Source organism: Eulemur rufifrons, chromosome 15 (genome assembly GCF_041146395.1).
Source record: "Eulemur rufifrons isolate Redbay chromosome 15, OSU_ERuf_1, whole genome shotgun sequence".
Lineage (NCBI taxonomy): Eukaryota > Metazoa > Chordata > Mammalia > Primates > Lemuridae > Eulemur > Eulemur rufifrons.
In genome coordinates, this window is record NC_090997.1 from 93,710,633 (window position 1) to 93,736,966 (window position 26,334).

At 44.8% G+C, this 26,334-nt stretch overlaps 1 protein-coding gene across 4 annotated transcripts in view; it reads left to right on the plus strand.

Annotated features, from left to right (window-relative positions):
* The window catches only part of SASH1 (SAM and SH3 domain containing 1), a 166,977-nt gene that overhangs the window by 135,011 nt on the left and 5,632 nt on the right, over positions 1-26,334 (plus strand). For 2 of the 4 annotated variants that reach the window (XM_069487623.1, XM_069487626.1), the window contains 9 exons: positions 2,263-3,098; positions 7,943-8,017; positions 9,511-9,654; positions 13,113-13,248; positions 14,049-14,218; positions 14,982-15,191; positions 15,931-16,081; positions 20,834-20,947; positions 24,933-26,104. In XM_069487623.1, the coding sequence (XP_069343724.1) occupies positions 2,263-3,098; positions 7,943-8,017; positions 9,511-9,654; positions 13,113-13,248; positions 14,049-14,218; positions 14,982-15,191; positions 15,931-16,081; positions 20,834-20,947; positions 24,933-26,104 (3,008 nt within the window). The remainder of the gene's footprint in view (positions 1-2,262; positions 3,099-7,942; positions 8,018-9,510; positions 9,655-13,112; positions 13,249-14,048; positions 14,219-14,981; positions 15,192-15,930; positions 16,082-20,833; positions 20,948-24,932; positions 26,105-26,334) is intronic. The other 2 variants (XM_069487625.1, XM_069487627.1) reach the window with 1 other exon arrangement.

Below are 26,334 nucleotides of genomic sequence, written 5' to 3' on the forward strand. Positions count from 1 at the left end.
TCATGGTGCTGGAGTCTAGCACATGAATCCACGTTCTTGGCAGTAACCCACATCCTACCTCTCTCCCCCTGCCAAAATCACCTTACTTTGGTGTTTGGGTCTCAGCTGACTAAAACGGATAAAAGTCTGTCATGTGAAGCAAGTCATACCAAAGGGGATGGATAGTTGTCCTTTTAAGTCAGAGGAGATGGGAGAAGTGATGCTCCAAATCCAAGGAATCCAGGTCCAGGCTGGGATGTCAGGCCGAGGGCCAGGCACAGAGAGAGGACCTACAGTGCAGAAGCCCTGCTCTCGGCACAGGCCTTGCAGCCACTTGGGAAGCACTTGACACTTTTCCCTTCAACTCCTTACTAGGGTCAGACTTTCCAGAACCAGAAAATAGAGCCACACACGTCTTGGGCAGGCATGCACCAGCTGAGTACAGACCCAGATATGACACAGAAGCACTGGACTCTCTGATGACAACTTCAGACACAGAGGCCAGAAGATGTCCAAGCCACTGCCAAGGGCAAATCTGTAGAATTTCCAGGGTAGACCCACCTGGCTTCCCTAAAGCCCCTTAGGACTGTGGGTGAATAAGGGTCTTTGCAAGTCTGAGTGCACACCTTGGCTGAATGGAAAGCCGTAACCATGTCCGACTTCTTTTATGGAGAAACCCGCTGTGGGGCTGCCTCTGCCTCCAGCCTGTGCCGTGGCTCAGCCACTTCCTCCTGGCGGTGGAGTTTGGGCCGTATCTAGAAGAGGTGGCCATTTTTACTTGTAACAGCACAAAGACCCTTGGTCTCCCCACCTGATTAGTATGGTGTCCTGAGGAAGGAACAGGAAACTTCCATGATATTTGTTCACCGCCTCTGGGCTGACGAATTCCCCTCAGGAACCTGGACCCTGCTTTTAAACTCTCCTGAGAGATTCCTGAACAGTTCTGCAGTGGACTTTGGACTGGACCTAGTTTTGAATGCATCTCCTTCCCCACTTCCCCCGCCCCCTACCATCTCCCAGACATTAATGTGAACCTGATCTTGGGCTGTGTTGAATAGTAGCCGGCCCCTTTTCTTTGTATTCGTAACTGCAATTCCCATCAGTTGGAACATAAGCCCTCTTTAGAATTTTAAAGGACTGCTCCAGTTCCAGCCGTCTCTCCGCTCTGAAATGAGCCTTCCTCCCCCTTTATCGCTGACATTTAACCACACTAACCGCACACTGGCACCCTCGTCCCTGCTGGTATATTTAGAGCCATCCTTCTGTCCCAAGGAACTGTTTCTTTTTTCCTCTTCACAACTCAGCAAGGGGAGAGCTGCAGAGCTCAAAAGTTTCCCTCTAATTAAAGGGCCACGGCCAGTGGGGATCACTACACCCACAGTTTGACCTACTTCTTTTCTCACATCTGTTCACATAACACATCCAGAAAAGAACTCAGTTTTCCTGCCAGCACGTCCAAACCTTTCCACTGGGCTCCGGAGGGCTTGGCCGCCACCTGGGTCCAGTGAGGGTTTCACGAGCTGGAATCCTTAAACCGAAGTAGGACGCTCCATGGAACTGCCTGCGTGTCAGGGGCCTTAAATGCCCTTGCAGCTTCCTAGCAGGGCCTGAGTGGAATATCCGGCCAGGATCACCCAGTTCCCTAACTTCTTGTGTTTGGCCTGTCAACAGGAGATCATTGGTCAATCATGTCTGCAAGATACAACTTTTTATGTTGCTTCACCCCACCCAAGCTCCCTTGGAGATTTAATCACTTAAATGGCATATGTACCAATAAAAAAATCACTGTCAACCACATGGCATTCATCACTCTCCACCTATAAAAAGCCACGAGAGCCAACATAAAGGAGGGCCTTTGAGAAAGGGGAAAGATTCAGATTCCTAGCTTCTGAGGATTGCACTTGGACACTGGGGAGAAATTACCTTGAAATGCTGAGGCATATCGTGACCATGACTGGCTTAGATTTTGCAAACGGCATTTTCAATGGGTCTGTGGAGGTGTTTGGTCTGCAAAGATATTTAAAGACAGAGAAGAAAACACATCTGAAACCTTTTAACATTAAGCTTATGTGAAACTATGCATTCGCACAGTTTATTTTCATTTTTATGTGCATCTTTCGGTGGGAGCCGGGTTTATGAAGAGGGTGATGCTCTGCGGAGGGAGGTCGTTGTGGTCTCTGTGTGGACTGGCTCGTTTTTGGCAGGGCGGGGAGCGTAAATAAGGTTGTAGGAGAGAATGCAAAGCTTGTGCTCACAGGGGACGCTGTGTTGGTTCCCCTCCAGGTGGGGAGGAGCACGTGTTTGAGAATCCACCGGTCCTGGACGAAAGGGCTGCCCTTTACTCGGGAGTGCACAAGAAGCCATTTTTCTTTGACGGCTCCCTTGAGAAACCTCCGGAAGATGACTCGGACTCTCTCACCACGTCTCCATCGTCCAGCAGCCTGGATACCTGGGGAGCCGGCCGGAAGCTGGTCAAAACCTTCAGCAAAGGAGAGAGTCGGGGCCTGATTAAGCCCCCCAAGAAGATGGGGACATTCTTCTCCTACCCAGAAGAAGAAAAGGCCCAGAAAGTGTCCCGCTCCCTCACGGAGGGGGAGATGAAGAAGGGTCTCGGGTCCCTGAGCCACGGGGTAAGTACGGATGGTGTTTGCTTCTATGACAACAACCGTCGCAGGCACCACCTTCTGGTGTCCCTGGAGGAGGTTCAGAGTGTCCGGAAGCAAATCCGCTGGAAGAAAACGGATACTAATTATTCCTGTTCCAGAGCTTTTCTCTGCCAGCGTCCCTCCAGAAAAGGCGTCCCCAGCAGCACCTGTGACCTGCAGCTGCTCCGGCAGAAACCCAAAGGGGGAGGCAGCTGCGGCTTCCCCAGCAGAAGGGTGCGCGGGCGCTCCGCCGTCAGCGAGTTCAATATCACCTACGTGGTGGAGCGGAGTCTGTACAGCCACCTGAACCTGACCCAGCTAGTGCGGCCTGCCTCAGACAGGACCCTGAGCAAGGCCGAGAAACAGGACCTGAGGCGGTGCTTGCTGGAGGAGGAGGAGGAGGCAAAGAGGAAGTGGGCTGCCACAGTGGACCGCTGTACTAAAAGGGTTCTCTTGAGAATCCACCAGAAGTCTGTGAGTCACAAAGATGGCCCTAGGACGGCCTTGTCATTTCTGTGATGTGCAGTCAAGCATTATGGCCTTTCTTCGGGGGAGCCTGGCTTCTTCCTCCCTCTCCTCTTTCTACTCATAACTTCAGGGTCCATTCCACCATCCCCTCGCATTTCGAATCCTACTTTCACGTCGAGGTGGCCTTTCCTCCTTGTCCATTTACCCCCTTGCCAGTTGGTGCTGATCCAGAGGGGAGCTTCCAGGGCCCCGGGTGGGGTTTGGCAGCCTGCAGGAGCGGCTGTCTTGGTTCCCAGCCATCACGTTACTGGACCTCAAAGAAGCTGATGCAAAACAGACGGGCATTTCGCCCTTGAAAGAGATGCTTACTCTTTCAGTTAATGAAAGCAATAGGAGCTCAATCACGGAAGGTCTGTCATCATCACAGTCACCAACCCTGTGATTCGAAAACATTGCACAGTACACTTCTTGTATTAGTGGGGCAAGCGCAAAGTGTGCGAATCTACCCAGAAAGAAAAAAATCAGAGCTCTTTTGTTTTACTTAAGTTTATTCAACGTTCTTATCTTTTTAAACAAATGAATTGACATTTGGAGATGTCTCCCGCTGCCCTGCAGGTTCTTCTGTATAGAGCAAGGTTTCACATAGCAGAATGATTTTCAGTTTTAAGACCACATGATCAGAGACCTAGTAAAATTTATTTTCAGGACATGACTTATTTTGAATTCCAGAATATAGGTATTTTTCCTTCTGAAATTCCCACCTTTTAGCTTGTACAATGGCCTGTATAAAATGGCGCTGAGTGAGGAAGAGTGTGGAGTTCCTGGCCCTGCTGCCCTCTGGCATGTTGCTTAGTCCACTTGGGACGGCCAGCTGTGGGCTCCTTTTAAAGATCTGAAAGGGTAGGGTATGCTTGCATCACAGAGTTCCTTCACATTCATGAGTAGGATGTTCTTCCCTAGACGATTACTGTGAGTTAAGTTCATTCAATCAAGTCCTGCTTTTGTGAAAATGAAGACTGACTTGTCAGTGCCAACCTTCAAGTGACCTTCTTTCTCTGTTCTGAAAAGATTGTTAGGTCCTTACTAACCCTTGGGTTTTCCAAATACTTCCACATGTGCTGACTTTCTTCCTAGATCTTATTTTCTATCTTTTCACATTTGTATAATTCTTGCAACACTTTTAATACGATTAGTATGTACTAGAAACTTTTCTTCTGGCTCTGCATCATGACAACAGTTTTTTGTTGATTTTGTCTTTATTTTAAAATAAGAGAATTCTCTTTCTCACTCATTCACCCTCTGGTCTGCTGTGACCCACAGATCTTTTGTAAAATACCAGTCTTGGTATCATTTATTCTTTTACCTTCAGAAGCCTTCCGCCCAATTCATCTGCCTTCGTGCCTTTTGACATTACCTTGGTAGAACAGATCTACTTCTCTGTTGATTGATGACTCACCTCTGCGAGTTTAAATCATGAAATACTGAAAATTTATCCAATTTGAGCACCTTGAATGGCTCATGTGCCTCTGGTGTTATTTATTGCCAGGTTAATGAGATAACTTCAGCAGGACTTTCTCTCGAGAAGTTATATTTCTGAGATTTGTGCTAATTAACATTGTGGGCAAATGATTACTTCTTCACTGACATTGAGTGTGAACATTTACGCAGCCTGTTTCTAAGCACCAATCTCGCCATCCCTCCCACCTCCACTCAAGTTGGTACTGTGTAATCTCTATCTCAAGTATCAGTCTGAGACTCAGTTATTTTTTAGGTACTGTGAGCTTGAGGCAGTATTGGACAGTTTTAATACTTGCTACAATAAGCAGTCAATGCTGAATTAGAAGTTTGCACATACCTTTTATTGTAAGTGCAATTATGTAATCAGGAAAATAAACTTTAATTTTCTTATTACCTCGAGAATGTAAGAGCAAATAAGTGTTTCAATAATAGAAAGAGAGCTCTTTTTTTTAAAAAAAAAAAAGAAGGATCAATATTACTTCTTTGCTAAGTTTATTTTAAAAAGTTCTTTTCTATTCTCCTTGTCATATATTTTCTTCATTTTATCCAAAAGTGTCCTTTAATCTTCAACCTTGATCTTTTGCCTTTCAAAAATGCCATATTTGCTTGATGACACCTCAGGGAAATGATAATGCTTTGTATCCACTGGAAATGGTCACTTGTCATTGCTTTTTATTTGGTCATTCAATTTTTGTTTGGGAGAACAGACATGCATGACATTTTGGAATTTTGTCCATTTTTAAATTCAGTCCCCCCAAAACATGTTTTCAACTGCATGACCATTCCATTGACTAGTGCGCCTCATCCCAAGCATCTATCTAAAATGTTTTTATAATTATCTGTACAGGAGATGTATGCACTAAAAAAATCTTCATCTAGGTTTCATTTGTTTGCATCATCAAAGTCAAAGACTGGTTTATTTACTTTTACTACGCTCTTTACAATCCACGTTCTCTTTTGAAGGAATGCTGCTTCAAGAACTACTTGATCTTATAGAAAAAATTGGAGATTAATTCAAGCAATATTCATTGTTATGTTTTTTGTCAATCCTCCACTGATAAAAAAGAATCAGTTCCAGATAACTTAGCATATCACTGGGAGAGATTTTAGTTGGTAGTTAAAAATCAGTCCATTCTTTAAGCTTTTCATTTTAGGAATAAATGCATACACAAGGCACATGAAAACATAAATGAGCTTCTAATTTACGGCAGTTATGGTTTCCACATAAATTTTTTGTCAGTTATTTCATATGCTTCAGAAATAACGTGCTGGGCTCCAGCGTTGCAGTGGATGCTATAGTTTAAAGCGGGACGTACGTGCAAAAGCCATAAAGTGATCAGGCATCTGGGTGCCATACTGTGTCTGTGCAGCCCTGAGTCACAGCAAAGGAACTAGAATCAAATCACTGATTTTGCAAGAATGAGCAAACTTATTTGGCATTATAAGCTGGAAAGGGAAAGTCAATGTTAAAAATTAGCCTTGAGGAGTAGTCATAAGATGACTTGCTGTGGCAGGTGATTCGGTGAGTGTTTTGTGTAGAAAGGTCTCTCTCTTTTTATAGAGTAGATATAGGTCCAGTTAAGTTGGCTATAAAGGAAATCAGATTCCCATTGATATTTAACATACAATTAGGGTAATGACCGCTGGAAAACAAATCAGTAGCAGGTTGTTTAATACAGCAGCAACAGCACTGGTGAAGAACAACAGATCTGTGATATCCTGATGGTGGTTATCCTGAGATGTCTTCCTCATCTCCTGTCTGGCCCTCCTTTTTTCTACAACTGCCATTTCTCATTTTGTGGCCCATTCCTGGGATGCCCTGGTTTTACAATTGAACCCCCAGATCATAAGGCCCAGAACAAAGCTACAGCCATTAATTTGCATATTTGTAAAGTTGACTAAGACTTCAATATAACAATTGTAAGGGCGAGCCACCAAATTCTTAGTGTAGCCTTAATGAGAGGTAATAGGAGAGACCCACGTCAATGGAGTGTGTGCCCTATGTCAGACAGTGCGCTAGAAGTCTTCAAGTATATGATGTAGATATTAGTTTACTGATGAAGAATTCAAAGCTCAGAGAGTTTAAGTACTTCACCTGTGATCACACAGCAAGTAAATGGCAGAACCAGGATTTGGGTCTATATCTGTGTGATTCCAACAACCTAGGCCTTTTCCTTCTACGCTCTCAATTCAGTTAATTACTATGTATCTAAACTATATTTATTTTAAATAAGCAATGCTTATAGTATATGTTGTGCTTTTCTGTTCATTTTTTCCATTTAATAGCTGGTGCTTAGGGTTCTCTATAAAACTGGTAATGTAGAATGATAAAGCCCAAACCTGCTGTTCAACTTTTATTACCAATTTTCAAAAAAGATAATTTGTTGTAACAAAATTACAGTGCTTTGGGGGAGCAGGACGGCCATTGAGTGGCTTTCACTAGAAAAACAACAGCGAATTTGAACCAAGTTCAGCAAATAAAAAAAAAATCACTGAAATTTAAGCAATTCCACAAAGTTAGAAACAAACTAAAAGGACAGTGAAGTTTTCATTCTGTATAACGTCAGCATTTTTCCTATTGAAATTAAAGGGGTGGTCAAAGATAGTCATTGAATCAACCTTTTTTCCTGGGCAAATGTGGTGTCTCCACTTCATCCACTCTGAGAAAAGGGGTCGTCATTAATTAAGTGGGGCAGTGAGATGAGAAAGTTATCAGCATTTTTGGCTAGGATGGGGAAGCAATGAGTGAGTAATCCTCTTGGCTTGATTGGACTACTATAAACATAACCTTTTCTCCCCCCTTCTCAGCGATTTAAAACTAAACAAAACAAAATCTGTTAGAAAATCTTGCTGTTGGTGTCAGAGCTGTAGGATTTCAGACCCGGGTTTCCAAAACCATGGAGCGCATGGATCCTCTAATGCAAATCACTTCATTTTTACCGCTGTATGTAGCTGATATTGAGGGGAAGTTCTGTGCTAAGAGACAGGAATCTTACAGCACTAAACTTATGTAAAGTCGTGGAGGTTTTCTGGGGTTTTTTGGGGGGGAGGGGGTGGTAAATGGTTGGTTTCTGCACGTTAAGGGGGTTAAGGGGATTGTAGACCTCTGGTGTAGGCAACGTTCCAGTGGCCTGTGAAAGGGAAAAATTAGTGACACTTCCTTATGACATGAATCATGTGTTTTTTTTTCTCATCATTTCTTGTTTTCTACTTTCATCCTTTACACATATTTGTGATTCAGAGCTGTCCTGCAAATGGGAAGTGGGTTGGTGCACTGCCTGCTAACTTAAGCATAACTGAATTATTTCTGCCCTGCCCTCTCTTTTCCATAGAGAACCTGCAGTTTTGGAGGATTTGACTTGACAAATCGTTCTCTGCACATTGGCAGCAATAGTTCTGACCCAATGGTGAGTATATGTCAGAGGAAAGCAAAAGATTTGGATTCAAACAGTGTGTTTGACGATAGTTTCCCATTTGCTATGTTTGAGAGTGGATACTGGGTAATGTTTTCCTTGGTAAACCTTAATCATATTTGGAAAGCAATCCTATTTCACCCATCTTAAAGACTCTCCTCTGTACCATGTGGAAGGAATGATGACCACTCTGGCCACCACCTCCCTCCTGAAAGTAACACAGTTCCTTTAAGGCTTTTGTTTCCAATTTTCTTCAAGTAACAAATCCAGATGAGTTTGGCTTCTCTGGTCTGAGTCATTTGTGCACATGGTCTTTTTTTCATGCTGTTTGCAAGCACATAACTATTACATACACGCAGTGCAACAGGATGGAGCCCTGTGATTTGGAGACCTAGAGTCTGCAATGGCATTTCAAGACAATCAGTCTTACCATGGGCCCAGTACCTGGCCCTGAAGGGCCAAGACCTTTGTGATCTGTGGTGTTCTGGAAAGAACCCAGTCCTCCTGGGGCCAAAGCAAACCAGAACCTCAGGGCCAAGGTTACTACCTTCTCGGACCTGCTTCTGGATCATAGTTTAGGAACAGACCACCACTATAGTGCACAAGTTTTGTTCCCTGAAGTTTGCTTTCTCAGGCCTCAAGGCTGGAGGTGAATCTTGTACACAGTTTTGCTTATCCCTTGTATATTTTGTCATGAAACTGTAAAATGAGGATTTCATGCTTTGTATTTATTACAATCGTGGGTCAGCTAAAATACCCCTCTGTGATATAGATGAAGTGTTTGAGAATTTCTTGGAAGAGAATTAAGGTATTTTATTTGAATATCAAGTTTTATTGATTTTTAAACCAATAATTGCATGTAGTCCATCTTTTTAAAAAATGAAAGTATGATTTCTTTTCCTTTTGGGTTTTTAAAAAATTTTTTCCTAATGCAAAATTGAATAAGAGGAGACTAAAATCTAGCTTGTTAGAAGAAGGGAATTTACCCTCTTAGGGACTGACCACACTGAGCCGTGTAGTGACAGAAATCCAATCAGATGTTGTATTTCTAATGACTGAGCTCTCACCAATGTGATCTTACCCCTTTCCTCGGGCGACTTAGTGGTATTTCCCCCTCTTCTGCCATACTCCTGGGATTACGTGAACATTGGTTCAAGTAAATCACTCTTTGATGAAATGCAATTCCCCTGGGTGTTTAAAATGATGGAAGAAATAAAACTGGGCAAGAATGTACTAAGATTAAATATAATAAAAAATAACTGATATCCTACTTTGAACAAACAAACAAGAAGCCCCTTAGTCAATAGATTTTAATTTTTAATCAAAGAGATGAGAAACAGCACTGAGTTAACACGAGAAAAACTTGAAGATCTTGGGGAATGCTGCTATTTTTGTGAGAGCTAGAACATTAATGGCTTGACTAATAAAACCTGTTTCTGGGCTTCATTTTCTGTGACTAACGGGACTTGGAACATTCTGTTTTACAGGGTAAAGAAGGAGATTTTGTGTACAAAGAAGTAATCAAATCACCCACTGCCTCCCGCATCTCCCTCGGGAAAAAGGTGAAATCAGTGAAGGAGACGATGAGGAAAAGAATGTCTAAAAAATACAGCAGCTCTGTCTCTGAGCAGGTAAGCGGCTACCTAGCAGAAAGCCCCTGGGTTCTTCCTGACAACAAGGAAAGCTGAGGGTGACCCGTCTGAGATTTTAAGTGGTGCTTTTAAATGGTGCTAAATATGTATATTCCCTGGCATTAACCCACCGCAGGACCACGCTCTGTTTATATGGATAAACATTCAATTCAACAAGCATTTGTTAAACACTTCGGGTTGTTCAGGCACGGTGGTTGGTGCTGGGAATATAAAATACAGTCTCTGCCTTGGCGTCCTATGGACAGACAAAAGGAAAGACACTCGTAAAGAAAGGATTATCCTTTTGTGCAGTAAGCACTAGAAATTTCAACACAAAGGAAGGATTTTACTCTCTAAAATATCCCTTGCTACAAAATGGATGTCACCAGAGTCAAACCTAAAAAAGTTTTCTGGACAGCAGAGTTACCAAATGTAGCATAAATTGTTCTAGAAGCACATAGGCTGGTCTGAGAAGTAAACTCAGAAATTACTTCCTGGCCACCGGACTTCAGTAGTAATCATGTTTCTGAGGGAGATGTTTTCGCTTAACTGGCCCTATCTTAGCCATTAAGATATCACCGAATTGATTTTTCCTCCCCTTGTTCTGTAATTTCATAGCTAGAAATATGACCCGTTTCTGTCTTAATCGCATGGGTGGAGGGAATAAAGACACTTGGAGTGCGGGGCCTCGAGGTCATTTTGACCATTAGATTTTCAAAACACTCTCCTCTGGCACCTTTACAGTAAGCTTTGTAGCCTGTTGAAGTCCCCATATATGAGCTGGTTGTCTACTTGAAATATGTAGGAGATGCTGCTTTATCTATCTACCAAATAAAACAGCCAGGAAAGCAAACATTGTTGCTCAGCTGCTGCCCTCTGGTGGCCAGAGTGAGCTCACACCAAACACCACTCTGTGAATCGCTCAACACCGCCAGCCAGCCAGCCACTGCGCTTGGATTCAAACAAAACCTGGGGACAGCTTCAGTTTATTACAGTGTTTCTCATCGGGGAGGGGAGATGGGAGAGGGCTATGATTTTAAATCCCCCGCCCCCCCACGAACCACGGGGCAATGTCTAGTGTTATCTGTGATAGTCATACTGGGTCGGAGTGAAGTGCGTGTTACTGGCATCTAGTGGGCCAGAGATGCTACTAAATGTCCCTGCATGCATGGGATGGCCCCACAGCAAAGAATTCCCCACCCAAAATGCCAGTGGTGTCCCTGGCTTGTTAGACCTGCAGGGGAAGTCTGGGCTGCCTTCAGTGCGTCTTCACCGCGATTTTTTTCCTTATTCTTTTCATTTTCTTTTCCCTGTGAGTGAAGACATGATGGTGATTCTGTGTTTCTGCCTAGCAACGCAGTAAACTGTGCGCGCTCCTCTGCCGCTGATAGCCTGCCAGAGAAAGAGATGCCACTAATTTAAAGCACTTTATTAAGTTTGCTTTTACCCACAATTGAAGCAGCCACTAAAAGCCCTTATAAGCTTATGTTCCCAGCGATTTTCTGCTTTATGGATCATGAGCATAGAATTTTAATGTCATTTTGAGCATTTTTCTATAATTTTACTACCTTATAGCAATCTTGTATTGTTAGTGCTCTGTTGTTTTTTTTTTAAAGCAATCATTTCACATAAGTTAAGGAAAAAAAAGAAACAATTGATCATCATAATGCTTTCTGGAAAGAGAAAATTAATGTGTGATTTTGTGTGGTTTTAAAAAAAACTTTAGTAAATATATCCACCATTATGGTAGTGATTTTTGTTTTCTCCGTTCCTGCTATATGCCCAGAACCTGGACTCGTACCCGTTCTTATAGGTAATCAATAAATAATGTGATGAATAAATTAACTTTTTAAAGCATTTGAGAACATATATCAGAGATTATCTATTTAATACTGCTGTTTTTCAAAATCTATGCTTTTCCCAGAATCATTACAAAAGGTTTTAAATGGAAAGATCACTTATCTCATGATTCAGAAAGGAAAAATGGAATTTTTTTTTTAAGGAATTCATACTTTGCAGGTTCAGCAACTTCCCAATAGTGGCAACTATGTTTATAGTTGTTTTTGAGGCTGTTTCCTCACTTTCCTTAAATGTAAAGCTCAAATGTGTGTTGGATCAAAAGCTGCCACAGCCGTGGTCCTTAAATTTGTTTGCAGGGCAGAATCGCATTAAAGCCCTTCCGATGACTCGGCACCATGCAAATAACAGGTTTCCTTTAGATGGTTTTGTGCTCACGTGGCCATGCAGTATGCCGGGCACTTTTCTATCTTGGCAAGTAAACAATGCTCACTGCAAAGTTTTTGAAGTGTGATATTGTCTATAGATACAGCGCCGCTAACCAAAAGCATGTTATACTTATATGTGCAAATGAGGAGCTGCTGAGTTGACAATACCACCCCAAAAAGTGAAAGTACTGCTGAGTCACTGCTGTCAGCATTCTGATCTGAAAGAGCCTTCCTCGCTTTTTACTAACAACACTTAGAAAAAAAGTGAAAGAGGCTAAAACCATAGAATAGTATATGGAAATTTTATTATAGACCGAAAATAGAATTTTTGCTGTATATCTGGGGCTTAGGTTGGTATTTCTTTAGTGGATTTCAATAATTTGTATAAACAGAAACATAAGAATCTGGCCAATTTTATTTTCAAGGAGTATACTTTTGGCCGGGCGCGGTGGCTTACGCCTGTAATCCTAGCACTCTGGGAGGCCGAGGCGGGAGGATCGCTCGAGGTCAGGAGTTTGAGACCAGCCTGAGCAAGAGCGAGACCCTGTCTCTACTGAAAATAGAAAGAAATTATATGGACAACTAAAAATCTATATAGAAAAAATTAGCCAGGCATAGTGGCGCATGCCTGTAGTCCCAGCTACTCAGGAGGCTGAGGCAGGAGGATCGCTTAAGCCCAGGAGTTTGAGGTTGCTGTGAGCTAAGCTGACGCCACGGCACTCACTCTAGCCTGGGCAACAAAATGAGACTCTGTCTTGACAAAAAAAAAAAAAAGAAAAAGGAGTATACTTTTTTTAAGTGTGTTTCCCTTTAAAGTGGATTAAATACCATCTAATGATCCTTCCAGATATTAAATTAATAGTGGGTTGTGCTTGATCTACATTTGAAAACCACCCTCATTAACGGACTGTTGAATATGCTAAGAGTCTCCAAGCCTTTAACTAAATATTTTGTCTGTATGGTAGATAGATTTTTCTCAGAGATTTTACGAATATCTATTTGAGCATGAAAAATAATTTTTGAGTGCTTAATAAATAGTAACATGGCTTAGAATTAAACATAGCTTTAAAATTAAACAAAGGTATAGGTTAAAAAGGAGGAGAATATTGGTTATAGAATCCAATATGGGTATAAATATTGATTTGATTGGTTTAGCTGAGGACTAAATTGCTGAGAATTACAAAATAACACGTGTCCACTATGATGAAACTTACTCTGTTGAACCCTTTTCAGGACTCTGGCCTGGATGGAATGCCTGGCTCTCCTCCCACTTCACAGCCTGACTCTGAACACATGGACAAACCCAAGCTCAAAGCCGGGGGTTCCGTAGAAAGTCTTCGGAGTTCTCTGAGTGGGCAGAGCTCCATGAGTAAGTCTCGTTTATAACTGTAGATGCTTTTCTTTGGAGTTTAGATCAGACATTTACTGAGTGCCAGGTTCGGGCAGTTCAAAGATATCTAAGACCATGTTCCAATCCTACGGTTGCTACTAGAGAGTCAGACATACGAACTCTCTGGACTTAGAATCGTAGTTGTTTAGTAGCGGACACACAGCAGTGGCACAAAAGAGGTGGTGACTAATATTCATTAGAGAAGACAGGGAGAGCATCTCAGAGGAGGGATCTAGGAGGATGAATAAGCCAAGGTGAAAAGCACACAAAGATAACCAACAAAATAAAGGGGTGGGGAAGGGAAATGTCGTTGAGGACCAATGCTGCGCAGCTAGTTCAGGGCCGGTGGTGGCCAAATGATATGGGCAAAGAGACCAAGTTTAAAGCCACCGCTTTAAGTTCTTGCCCTGGGGCAAGTGACATGACCTCTCTGAATTTGTCTCCTCATCTGTGAAACGGGGTGAGAGTTGAGTGCGTTGCAGATGACAGCTCGTGAATGGCAAGGGCAGTCGAGTGTGCAGTACCGCAGTGTCCTCTGTCAGGGAGGCTCCGTGTCATGTGGGTAACTTGCTGTGAGTCCCCTGTCCAAGCAGGGGCTTGATGAGGGGTAACAACCAGAGAACTGGCAGCGGGCCTGGCTCCGGTCCCGACATGGTTGCAGCCCGTGACCTCCGTTCTCTGGGCCTTCGTTGGCTAATCGGCAATGCCTTCCATACCTCCCAGCTTTGCCGTGTGGGCAATCTGCATTCACCCCGGTGCTTCCTCTTTTTCCCATACAGGTGGCCAAACAGTAAGTACCACCGATTCCTCGACCAGCAACAGGGAAAGCGTCAAGTCAGAAGACGGTGATGATGAAGAGCCGCCCTACCGGGGCCCCTTCTGCGGGCGCGCCAGGGTGCACACCGACTTCACCCCCAGCCCCTACGACACAGACTCGCTCAAGCTCAAGGTATCTCCCTCCCTGGCCTCAGAGCCGTGAACTGGGTTCTTTTGTTTTTTTAAGAGTTTTTCTTTCTACCTTACTGTCGAATGCTGGGCTATTACGGTGCAGAGAGGACAATGTCTGTCTACTTGATCCACTGGTCTCTGTAGTGAAAAACAAACCACAAGGCAGCCAGTGGTTGAGGCAGGAGGGTCTTGTATTAATCCCTCTGTCGTGACCACCTTATCCCCGGCCCTGTCCTCTGACCTCAGCTTCCCTCTAGAATCCCTGTTGCCTCTCCACCCCTTGGTTTCTGTGTTTTCTCCATCTAAAGAAAGATGACTGCGTTCTCTGTGTGAACAGAGGTATTTATGCGGGACGGATGGAGTTCCACAAGATGCATGCAGCGGTCACAGGACAGGGACTGCTGCTGGCACAGGGCTGGTGGGAAACACTTTCTCCAAGGAGTGGGAGAGCTCTGGATGGGGGAAGGTGTTCAGGGTGCTGGGTGGCAGCCTGGCTAAGAATGCCAGAGATGCCCCAGGCATGCCTGGTCCTGCAGGGAGGAGGGTGGAGGGGCCGTGACCTGGGGCCAGTCATAAGTGTCCCGTCTGGCCCCTGCTGCCCTCCCAGTCATCTCCTACCTGAACAGCTCGGGAGGGTGACTTGTGGAGCCCTAATTCTGGCCTTTGTAATGTTTTCACATCTGCATGACTCACGCATCTGACTGATTCATGATTTGTGCTTAGAAACGTACCTAATGGAAAGATGTTTGCTCTCTGGGCCACAGAAAGGAGATATCATTGATATAATCAGCAAACCGCCCATGGGGACCTGGATGGGCCTGCTGAACAACAAAGTTGGCACGTTCAAATTCATCTACGTGGACGTGCTGAACGAGGATGAGGAGAAGCCCAAGCGCCCCACCAGGAGGAGGAGAAAAGGAAGACCACCCCAGCCCAAATCTGTGGAGGACCTCCTTGATCGGATTAACCTGAAAGTCAGTCACTTGTCACACGTTGCCTTTGCCTCTCCCAAACTAAGAAGTGAGGGCACTTTTAGAGTGAAGCAGGGGTTGATCTATGTTGCCCAGTAAGGGAGGGGTCCATTGCTCCCTATGATGAGTATCCATTCTTCCGCAGAAATAGCATTATTCTAGCGCTGGCCTTGACCTCACCTGTGGGTGACAGCCTAAGCCACAGATCACAATTCCTACTGGAAAGGCTGTAAGCAAAGCCCCTGATGCTCTGCTCATGGCCAGCTCCAAAGGGGAGCTCCCCCCTCTCTCCCACCATCACTCCCAGCATCTAGCAGGGTTGGGGTGCAGGGGTAGATTTCTGTTTCCTCCTGGCAAAACACTCTTGCTCCTCAGAGGTTCATGGGGCTTTCTAAGTTGGCTTTTAATAGCCATGTAAATGAAGGCAGAGTCTCCTCCCCTGTGGGCCATGTGGAGTTAAAGAAATTAGCTCTTATCAAGGGCACAGTTATAATGCAAGCTAGCAGAATCCATCACAGCCTGCGATGTGCATCTTCTTAACCCGTGATTCATAAAACGACCTTCCTGCCTCCTGAGCTGGGGGGAATGGAAGGTACAGAATATATCATAAATGATACTTGCTAATCTTTCAATTAGCATACAAGTGACGATGGGGGAAAGCGTGGGGCTTGGAGGCACATTGGTGGTGTGTCCCACGGCTGGGCCAGCTGACCCACCGCTGTCTCCTTTCTCCCTCTCCCAGGAGCACATGCCCACTTTCCTGTTCAATGGCTATGAAGATTTGGACACCTTCAAGCTGCTGGAGGAGGAGGACTTGGACGAGCTAAATATCAGGGACCCAGAACACAGAGCTGTTCTCTTGACAGCAGTGGAGCTGTTACAGGAATATGACAGTAAGTCCCGCCACACGCACAGGTGTTCCCTGTCAGATCAGCCAGGTGCTTCAGTCACCGGCAGGCCTGCCGGATGCTGCCGACGTGTGCTTAGGTCCCTGGAGTCACTCACTGGGTCCTGCTCTTTCTAAAGCCAAGGTCAATTTCGTATTATGTCAAACAGCGCAAAGACATAAATTCCCAGTGCACACATGCCTGTTAACGTGGGAGCAGAGGAAAACCTTACTTCCCACTGATATCTTTCCTGGTGTGTTTCTAGGTAATAGTTGAAGATAATGCTGCCCCAGCTGTCCAAGAGAATTGAATTATGGTTTTGCTAAGAAATGAATAGACTCCCCCTTGGCTACTGTTGGGATGTGCAGCCTTCAGCAGGCCATTAGGATACCAGGGCACAAAAGTGACCGGCCAACTGGGAGTTTCTCCCCCAGCAAAGGGTTAATTAACTTCTCAACGCACACAAGGAGTTTTTTCTCATCAAATAGATTGGTTATTGAATAAATGAAATTCATCAGCATCCGTTAAAGAAGAAATGGCTCTCTGAAGTGAATGTGTAGTGCAGAGAATTCCTTATTGATTGGCTTGCAAATTCCCAACCTGAATGACAGCTTATTTTTACAGCCCGTGAACAGAATTATCAGCGAGCTCATAGCTTCTATGGATTCGTTTTGAATACACTGTATCCTTTGCTCCATTAACCCAGTCTTATCTTGCTCTTTATTCTTCAATCTGACATCAGAAATATTCCTGAAATCATTCTTCACGAGGGGAGTATCCTTTCCAGTTATTGAATTCAAATGTATTTTCTTTCAAGGGCTCTGCTTCGGGCACATCAGTAGCTAATAGTATCTCTATCGCTAAAAGACACGCCGAAACCATGGTTAATGGTGGGAAAAAAAATTACACATTACTGAATGTATCAGGCCCAAGAGACACGGAAGCAAGTGCATCATTAGGTTAAATTCGCTTCTGCTAAAGAGGCACTCCCTCTAAATTAACTGATAACATAGAGGAACACACACCATCAAATAGATGTCTAAGCCCAAGATAAACAGGCTGCCTTCAGGGAGAGATTTGGAGGGAATTGTAATTCGTGGTTGATACTACTTTATAACCAGGTCTTTTTAGTATTTGAATCCCTGCAAGAGACACTTTGGGGGTCTATGGCCAGGTTGTGTGTAAGGAGCTTTACAGTGACTGGTACAGCCGACCAGCTCTATTAATATGAATTAATATTATATTAAATCATTTATTTTCCTGAACCATATCTGCTGTATAACACAGCTCATTTGCTCCTCCTCAACCACTGAGAACAGCTGGTCTATGTACACTATCCATTATGTTTCCTTTCTCATTTGCAATGTAGGAGGAGCAAAGCTAAATCCTGATTGTAAATAGGGACCTGTGCTTAGTCGGTTTCATGGCGCATTGGCTCAGGCTCATTGTCCCTCCTAGGATCACCTCCTGATATTTGTAGCCAGGGGCACTGTGTAGGAGGGTATCTTTATCCATCAGGATGCTAAGTCAGAAGGCTAAGAAGGCCTCGTTGCTTCTTCATAAATCCCGTCTTGGATGTGTGCTGCTCTACTGTTTAGGACTTCCCTGATAGATAACATAGTACTTACTTCCTTTTATTGGTTCTAAAACAAAGGCTTCCAGTGCTCAGGGGTACCAATGAGTGCCCAGAGTCTGGGTCCTGACATAGCCTAGGGTTACGAGATGTCACATCCACTGCAGTTAACATCATTGTGGTTAAGAAGTATTCCCTTAAGTATCTGATAAGTCAGAGGAGCACAATAGGTTTCTGTCAAACTAAATTTCTGTGCACTAGAGAGATACAGAGGTCTATTGAGATCTTTGAAGATATATAGGGATCTTGAAAGTTTTCTAGCTCAGGCTTCCACTGAGAGCACAGTGTCCAGCCCTGCTTGGAAGTCAGACTTGTCCAGCCTCTCTCAGTGCGTGGGGAACACCCGTCTTCATACAGGTTCCATTTGGAGCAGACTCTTCACTGTCACATACGTCTTCCTTGCACTGAGTCCAAACCCACTGTCTTACATCTGCCAAATGGAAGCTCCTTTAAAAAAATTCTTTAAAACTTTTTAATTATAGTAAAATACAGATAATTGATATTTTACTGTCTTAACCATTTTTAAGTGTACAGCTCAGTATAAACAATAATTTTTATAAGATTTTTAATTAGGCATTACTTCAAATACACAGAAAAGTACAGAGAAAATTAAAACAAAGGCAAACATGTATTTTCTGAATTCAACTAAAGTTAGTATTTTGCCATTTTTGCTTCATTTCTTTTTTTTTCTTTTTTAAGAAATATGTTATAAGCCTATTGAAAGTCCTGTTGTTCAAGAATCCCATTCTCTTCCCTCCTTCTTTCCCGATGTAACTGCTCTAAAAAATGGTGCATGTCCTTGTACACCATCACCTTTTGCGGTTTGAAGATCTCATGGGTGTCTTAGCGTATTCTCCGTGTGTATGTGTGCGTGTGCGCGCGCACACACACACACACACACACACACACGTGTTGGGGGTGGGGGGGACAGCTTTAGCCGAAGCAGATGCCCTTCAGGTCATGCTCAAAGGGGATTTCCACCCCACAACCCAGCCTTTTTTTGCTCTTAATCGACTGCGAGGATTTTTAGGGTTCTAACTCATCTTGTTTCTTGTTTTTCTCACTGTTTTTCTCACTTGGCATGAATGCAGATTAGTGGTGAAAGTTTATTGGTGTTGATTCTGTACTGCATGTAAGAGGCACCCCACTGCTTTTTCTTGGTAACAAAGACAGTGGCTGTAGCCCCTTGCCTTATGCCTCATGATTTTACAGATTGAACTCTTGGTTTCCAGGCAGTGGGTTGGATCCCTTCCCTCCCCATAATAACTTCAGGTATCCTGCGGTGTCTTCTGGTGAGGCTTGGCACCCCTAAGATGCAGACACAGCACGCATTTCCATGCAGCACCAGGGAAGGTTTTCTGTGTTATTCCCGTCGGTCAGCACTCTGCAGTCTGTTTTGGCCACTGCCGTACCCTGAGCTGTTGTCACCAGGGACACGCTACACCCAGGTTCCTCTTCCTGGGTTGTAATGGATAGCTCAAAGCCCTCATTTTATAGTATCATTTTCCTAAATAACATGCTAGGCTAGAACAAAGGCCACTCCAAATCCACAGGCTCTTCCACACAATGAGGACATTGCTCTAGAATGTTCCACAGTTTGGTGGTAGTGGGGGCAGTGTTTGCTCTTGTGCTTCCAATTAGTTAATTTTTCATTAACCATTTTAAAAATAGCACTCTTAATTTGGGATTCTGATTTAAGGACTCACTATGCAGCCGTCTCTGCCGTAATTCATGTTCCGGAATGCTCTCCCTGTGAGAAACACAAACAGGAAGTGGCCAGTGGACCCGAGGAACAGCTGGCACATATGTGGATTGGCAGCCCTCTGCCTCCCCACAATTTTGTTTTGATGGCCAGAGGAGAGGCATCACATTTCTGGTTTATTGATTTTTTTTTTTTCTGTGTGTGTGTGGTTGGAAGGGTGGGGGTGGGAGGTGAAGAGAAAGGAAAATCCAACCATTCACCGCAGCAACTAGCTATTTTATATAGAAAAGGTTTTCTTGGTTTCTGTTTTATGTGACCAAGCACTTACTCTGCATAATAACGCGAAGATATTCTGCGTGTAGCCTCCGCATCCCATGTGAGGCTCCACATGCTGTCTGTATAGAACACGGCGGGGGGTACTGGGGGCTTGAGGCCCACATGACTTCCCACGTGGTCCACTCCGCAGACTCATGCAACAGACACAGCTTGTGCTTCTCTGGATTTCCTGTCCCCTCCCAGCTTTGTTGAGGTACAGCTGACAAATGATGATGCTTCTCTGTAACAGCGTCCCTCAGAATGAGGATGTTCAACTTCCAGTTCTCCGTAAGCGTATCTGTGACTCACCTTCCAAGTTAGAGGGTTTCCTGAGCTTCCGTTGCCTTAGCCTGATGTGTGGTAAATAGAAATGCTGGCCCAAGACAAGGGGGGAAGCAGGAAAGAGAGAAAACCTGTGACTCATCCCGAACCACAGAAACAAGCGTAGATTTGCCACTGGCCCCTCATCCGCTTAGGGGTTTGGCCCCCTCCTGCCAATCTCACTCCTGCTGAGATAATACAAGAACACGTATCCCCAAGGGCTAAGAAGGTGCCTAAATGCTAATAAAATTTGAAATTTCATTTGACACTTTATTAGCTCCCAAATTTGGAAAGCTGGTGATGTAAATGGCTTGAAGCACGAGTCTTACAGGTCTCTGAAGAGCATATGCCCTAATCCCACCTTGCGAATGGGGCATTTGTTCACTCTTTGCTTCTCTTTGACGGTGCCTTCGGTGCCATGGCTCAGAAGGGACTATGACTGCTCTCCACTGCCAACAGGACATGTTGCATTTCCCCTCTCCTCATAGCCTTGAGGCCAGAGTCAGCCTCTGTTTGGGTAACTTACATGGGATCAACATATTCCAACTACATACTCCCTCTCCAAATTTATCTCCATGTGATTGACACTTTTACTTGAAAGAAAAATAGTCTGATCTCAACAAGTTTATTTTGATCTTATTTACTTTAAAATAATCTGTTCTGTTCTAAAAGTCCAAGGCTCCAAAGTATATGGCTATATCTAAGGATAAAATCGAGGTCTGGTTGACTTTGAACCTTTGCCTTTCTCTCCACTGGTGATTCCATGCCCTGTGTTCTCCTTCTCTAGGCAACAGCGACCAGTCAGGATCCCAGGAGAAGCTGCTCGTGGACAGCCAGGGTCTGAGTGGATGCTCCCCCCGAGACTCGGGGTGCTACGAAAGCAGTGAGAACCTGGAAAATGGTAATGTCAGCACAGGTCACCAGGACCCCGCTTTGACAATTACTGATTTCAAAAGGACAATTTTCTCCAAAAGAGCAATTCTATTACCATTATGAACTCGGTGATAATCTTTTCCTTCCTGACCTCGTCCCCATTCTAGCCTGTAGTTAGCCTCCCTGTCTGTTCCTGCTGGCTGCTGTGAGAGGTTAACAAATTCCATCTCAAATAGCTGCAGCTGTAAAACCTAAATTGTGTGTCTCCTATGCCCTTTTCTTTACGCAATAAAAACCAACATTTGAGTGTTGGGAACTATTAGATCCATAAGGAAAACCACTTACCAGGTAGGCCATCCATCAGGGTCACACCGGCAGTGGTGTCTTCAGTGCCTCAGCTGTGTGACAGTCACTGCGGAAGAGGATGATTGGATGGCCACGTTTTGTGTGTTGCTTCCCTGTACTAAGCAGTCACTATGAAATTTCAGAAAACATACTTGTCTCAAACAGATGAGGACCCTTAAGTGCAGTAGGGTCAGGTGGGTTAAATGCTACCAGGGTGGCTCTGTAGTTTGCTGCCGTGACCCCAAAATTCCCATTATAGCGAGATTAGAACAACTGCAAAGGGTTTATGCTGCCACAGTGACCTCAATCTCTGTCGAACACTTGAAGACTATCGTGGAAAATGCCCAGATTTGATAGTTTTTAGCTGCCTTTGGATCCCAGCTGGGAGCCCATATGTTAAGATATTTATTATTGGACACCTACCTAAGCAAATTTTTTAAAGTTCAGCTCTCGAAGTGGATGTCTGGTTGCCTTGCAGTCACCCATACCCAGGGCTAAGTCTGAGGCCTGCAGTGGACATCTGGTTCCAATTCATCAGTCGGTTGTGAAATCAATTCAGTGGGTCCTGGATAGTAGTTGTATAAGACAAAATAGAATAGAAAATATCAGAATGCGTTCCATAAGGTAAGGGTTAGTGTTGTTAGTATTGTCACTTGTAATCTTTGTTTCAGTTTTGTTTGTGTGTGTGTGCACATACATACCCGTGTGTATTGGATGATGAATGTAAAATGTGTTTATTACTGGGGATCATGGCAAAAAATAGTTTGGGAGCCATCGTGGGCACTAAAACCAGGGCTAGGGTGAGGCAGGCAGGTTTCCAGGGTGCAAACTCTAAGAGGTGCTCACTTCCAGGTACCAACCCTAGGCTCTCATGATTGTGAGTGTGAACACCCCCTTAGAGTGTGCCCTTGGGGCACCTTGTTAATTTCACCCTAATCCCAATTCTGATGGACATCTTGGGGACCTCAACATTTGACCCATGAGCCCTGTCATTCGGGATGTTCTATCAATTTGGGAAGATAGTAGCTTTCCCCAAACCCTAATATTTGGGTAGCCTCTGGTCAAGCTCGAATGCCAAATACAACTGTGTCACAGAGCATGCTCAGTCAGTGTCAATAAACATCAAAATCCTCATGTAGGTTCTGAAGGTGTTTCTTTTCTGTTAACAACCTTTCCATAGCCAGCAGTTTTCAGTAAATTAATCCCCTAACTGTTCTGGATTGGTGAGGATTTCACAGATATCACTGGCAGAATTTTTAATACCCCAAAGAATTCAGGTGCACCTGCTGAAGAACTAGATTAAAGAAACTGGTGGACCGTACTTTGAACTCAAAGTCAATTCAGGGATCTTTCCTATGTAAGTGGAATGTGAAAATAGTACTTAATCCATGCAGTTTATATTGGGAGTTAAGGGGAAGGAAAGCCGTATTTCTAAAACTTATGCTAAAGAGGTTTTAAGAATTTTCTATTTCAACTGATTTTTAAGCTTTAATGTGATATGTTTTCTGAAGAGGCATTTTCCTTTTCCATTTATCTGTGATGATTTTTCCGTTAATGAAAAATGGGCCATCAATATATTCAGTAGGAACTAACATTAAGCTAATGATCTCCATGAAACAACAAAATAGTAACCTACAAATGCCCAGCATATTGCTGTTTATCAGTGTGGAACATACAGGTGAGACAGGGTTTGAGGTCTCCCGTTATTATCCATAAGGGAGGACAAATGGCCATTTGACCATGTCTCTGCTTTGTCAAATGCAAAAATATTTCACATGTTGATTTGTGTCTTATCACAAGGATGGAATCATTCATAAAAAATTTGATTGAGGAGACACTGTTATTCAGGGTTTTTTCTTTTTGTTTTTGGACAGGGTCTTGCTCTGTCTCCCAGGCTAGAGTGCAGTGGCCCAATCATATCTCACTGCAACCTCCAACTCCTGGGCTCAAGTGATCCTCCTGCCTCAGCCTCCCAAGTAGCTGTACCACAGCTGGCTAATTTTTCTATTTTTTTGTAGGGACAGGGTCTCACTATGTTGCCCAGACTGGTCTGGGACTCTTAGCCTCAAGCGATCCTCCCAGCTTGACCCCCAGAGTGTTGGGACTATAGGTGTGAGCCACCGTGCCTAGCTCAGACCACTGTTCTTATACATCAGTCTTAAGTGTCTGGAATTATGCTTGATACATTTAATATCATCAGTTTGAAATTAGAGTGAACTGAATAGAAAGCTGTGAAATCATGGAAGGAATCTCTTTCTCCCCCTGCTGATAACGGCCAAACCACCTGTAATGCTACAGCCCCAGGTCTTTTCTTTCTGATCCCTCTCCTCATCCACACAGCGCACACACATAGAGACTTTGTCAGAGAATTTGTCTTCATTTACCCCAAAGTAGCCATTTCCTTCTTCCCGTGGGCACTACTCAACCCTTTCTCTCCCTTCCCAATCAAATCAGCCCACAACCTGATTTCTCCTTGTTGCTTATTTATTGAAAGGGTAAGATTACTTAATGGGGGGATATCAAAACCCTAAATTAAATGTTTAGTTAAAAATGTTTACTGAAACAAGAGATTAGGGAGAAAACGTTTTCTTACAAGACAGTGACTTTCCAGAGATTGGAGCCAGCATTTCTTTGTGCCTTCCAAACCAGAAGTGGGTTTAGGATTTTCCTCTTTTTCTCTGAGCCTCGAGTAGTAGGATCACTGGGCATGTGTTTTGTTATCTGGGGTTTTCCCCTCAGGCATCTCAGCCCCGTGTCAAAGCATACAACAAACATGATACTAACCAAAAATGTAACAAGGGACAGTTAGTGTGTGTGTGTGTGTGTGTGTGTGTGTGTGCTGTGTGTGTGTTTAAAGTATTGATGGGAGCAAAGCACATAGCATGGTGCCTGGCCCATGGATAGTATATTCTCGGTACAGCTTATCAAGCTTCAGAGGCAGCAGTTACTATCACTCAACAGTCATCAAATAAGTAGATCGTGTCTGGTGGACTGTTCAATTATCAGCGTGACAGTTTATTTTAACCAGGACTGTTGCTTCACTGGGACCTAGAACTATATCAGTCTTTTACAGATTGCCTCTGGCAAAGTACTCACATAAGTTTGTTTACTTGTCGGTTTCAAGGTTGGTTGGCTGTTTCTAGGTCAAATTTATCAGGGAGCAGCTTCCAGAAAGGTGTTATTTGAGTATTCACTGATTATCCTACAGGGGGCACCACTCACAGGCCCTGTTCCAGAATTCAGTCACTCCTCAATTTTCCAGTCACGACTGTAGGAAATTATACTCACCAGACAGAAGTCCCATCAGTGTGGCTTCTCCATGGGGTATGGCCCATCAGCCTCCTCCCACGCCGACTGCAGCTAGGAATGGATCTTCAGTCTGGATTTATTTTACTGCCTGACACAGCGTATTTCGTTTCCCTATAACCCAATTAATTTCAGTCTCCATGAGTCCTTTAATAAGACTAAGAAGTCTTTCTAAAAATAAAAATGAACCATAATAACCTTATATCACCCGATGTCGTAAAATGGTGATTTTATGTCCTTAGTGTAATTCAACAATAGGATATGGGAGTTGGAGATTTCAATTATGTTAGCACACCTTCGTGCATCAATGTGATTGATTCGCTTTTAAAACGTGACTGTAAAATATCCCTTGTGTCTCACAGGCAAGACTCGGAAAACTAGCCTCCTGTCTGCCAAGTCATCAACCGAGTCCAGCTTGAAGTCGTTCAAGAGGAGCCAGCTGGGCGCCTACCCGACGCTGCCTTTGACCAGGTCCGCGGGCGGCGCCCTGAAGCAGGGCGAGGAGGAGGGCAGGCTGGGTGGTGGCCTCCGCCCAGACACTTCCGAGGGCTGTGACCCGCCAGGTGTGACTGGTTTGACTAAAAACCGAAGAAGCCTCCCAGTTTCCATCTGTCGGAGCTGTGAGACCCTGGAGGGCCCCCAGACTGTGGAGTCCTGGCCCCGTTCCCATTCCCTGGATGACCTTCAAGGAGAGCCTGGTGCTGAACAAGATGTGCCTACCGAGGTGACAGAACCCTCCCCCCAGATTGTCCCGGAAGTGCCACAAAAGACAAGCGCCTCTGCCACCAAGGTCCAGCCTCCCACGCGAGATTCTGCTGTCGACAATGCACTGCTACTGACCCAAAGCAAGAGATTTTCTGAACCTCAGAAAGCGACTACTAAGAAACCGGAGGGCTCAACAGCAGCCCCTCCCCGCAGCTCGGCACCTCCGTGTTTGCCCAGAAACTACGATGCTCAACCTCCCGGAGTCAAACACGCTTTCCCAAGGACACCTCTCGAGGGTCACAGAAAAGGACACGATTTGGAAGGAACATACCCTCCCCCCAGCACCAAAGAAGGGGTAGAGGCTGAACAGAGGGTCCCTGAGGCCAGAACGCAGCCAAAAAATCCATCACAGCCTCCACCTGTTCCTGCCAAAAAGAGCAGAGAACGCCTTGCTAACGGACTGCACCCTGTTCCTGTGGGCCCTGGCGGGACCCTCCCCAGTCCCGACGCTCCCTGCCTGCCAGTGAAAAAGGGCAGCCTCGCCAGCCCCGCCAGCCCCGCCAGCCCCGCCAGCCCCAGTGACTGTCCCCCGGCGCTGGCTGCGAGGCCTTCCTCAGGGCAGGAGCCGGGCAGCCCACCAAGCACACGACCACCCCCCTGGCTCTCAGAGCTCCCGGAGAGCGCGAGCCTTCAGGAGCACGGCGTGAAGCTGGGCCCGGCCCTGACCAGGAAGGTCTCCTGTGCCCGGGGAGTGGACCTGGAAATGCTCACTGAAAACAAGCTACACGCCGAAGGCATCGATCTCACTGAGGAGCCGTATTCTGATAAGGTATCAAAGGCGCTGGGCCCATGTCACAGGCCTTTAGTTTTGTAAGTCGGTGGCCATGTGAGATGAACCCCCCCCCCCCCAGCTGGGCCCAGGCCAGCCCCGCGGCACGGGCTGTTCTGGTGGCACAGAAGGAGCCACAGCCAGTGCTGCTGTCCCCCGCCAGGACACTCGGCGTCCAATGCAGAGCAGCCTCCACATCAAATGCAACTACGGCCTCCGAGTTTTCTTTT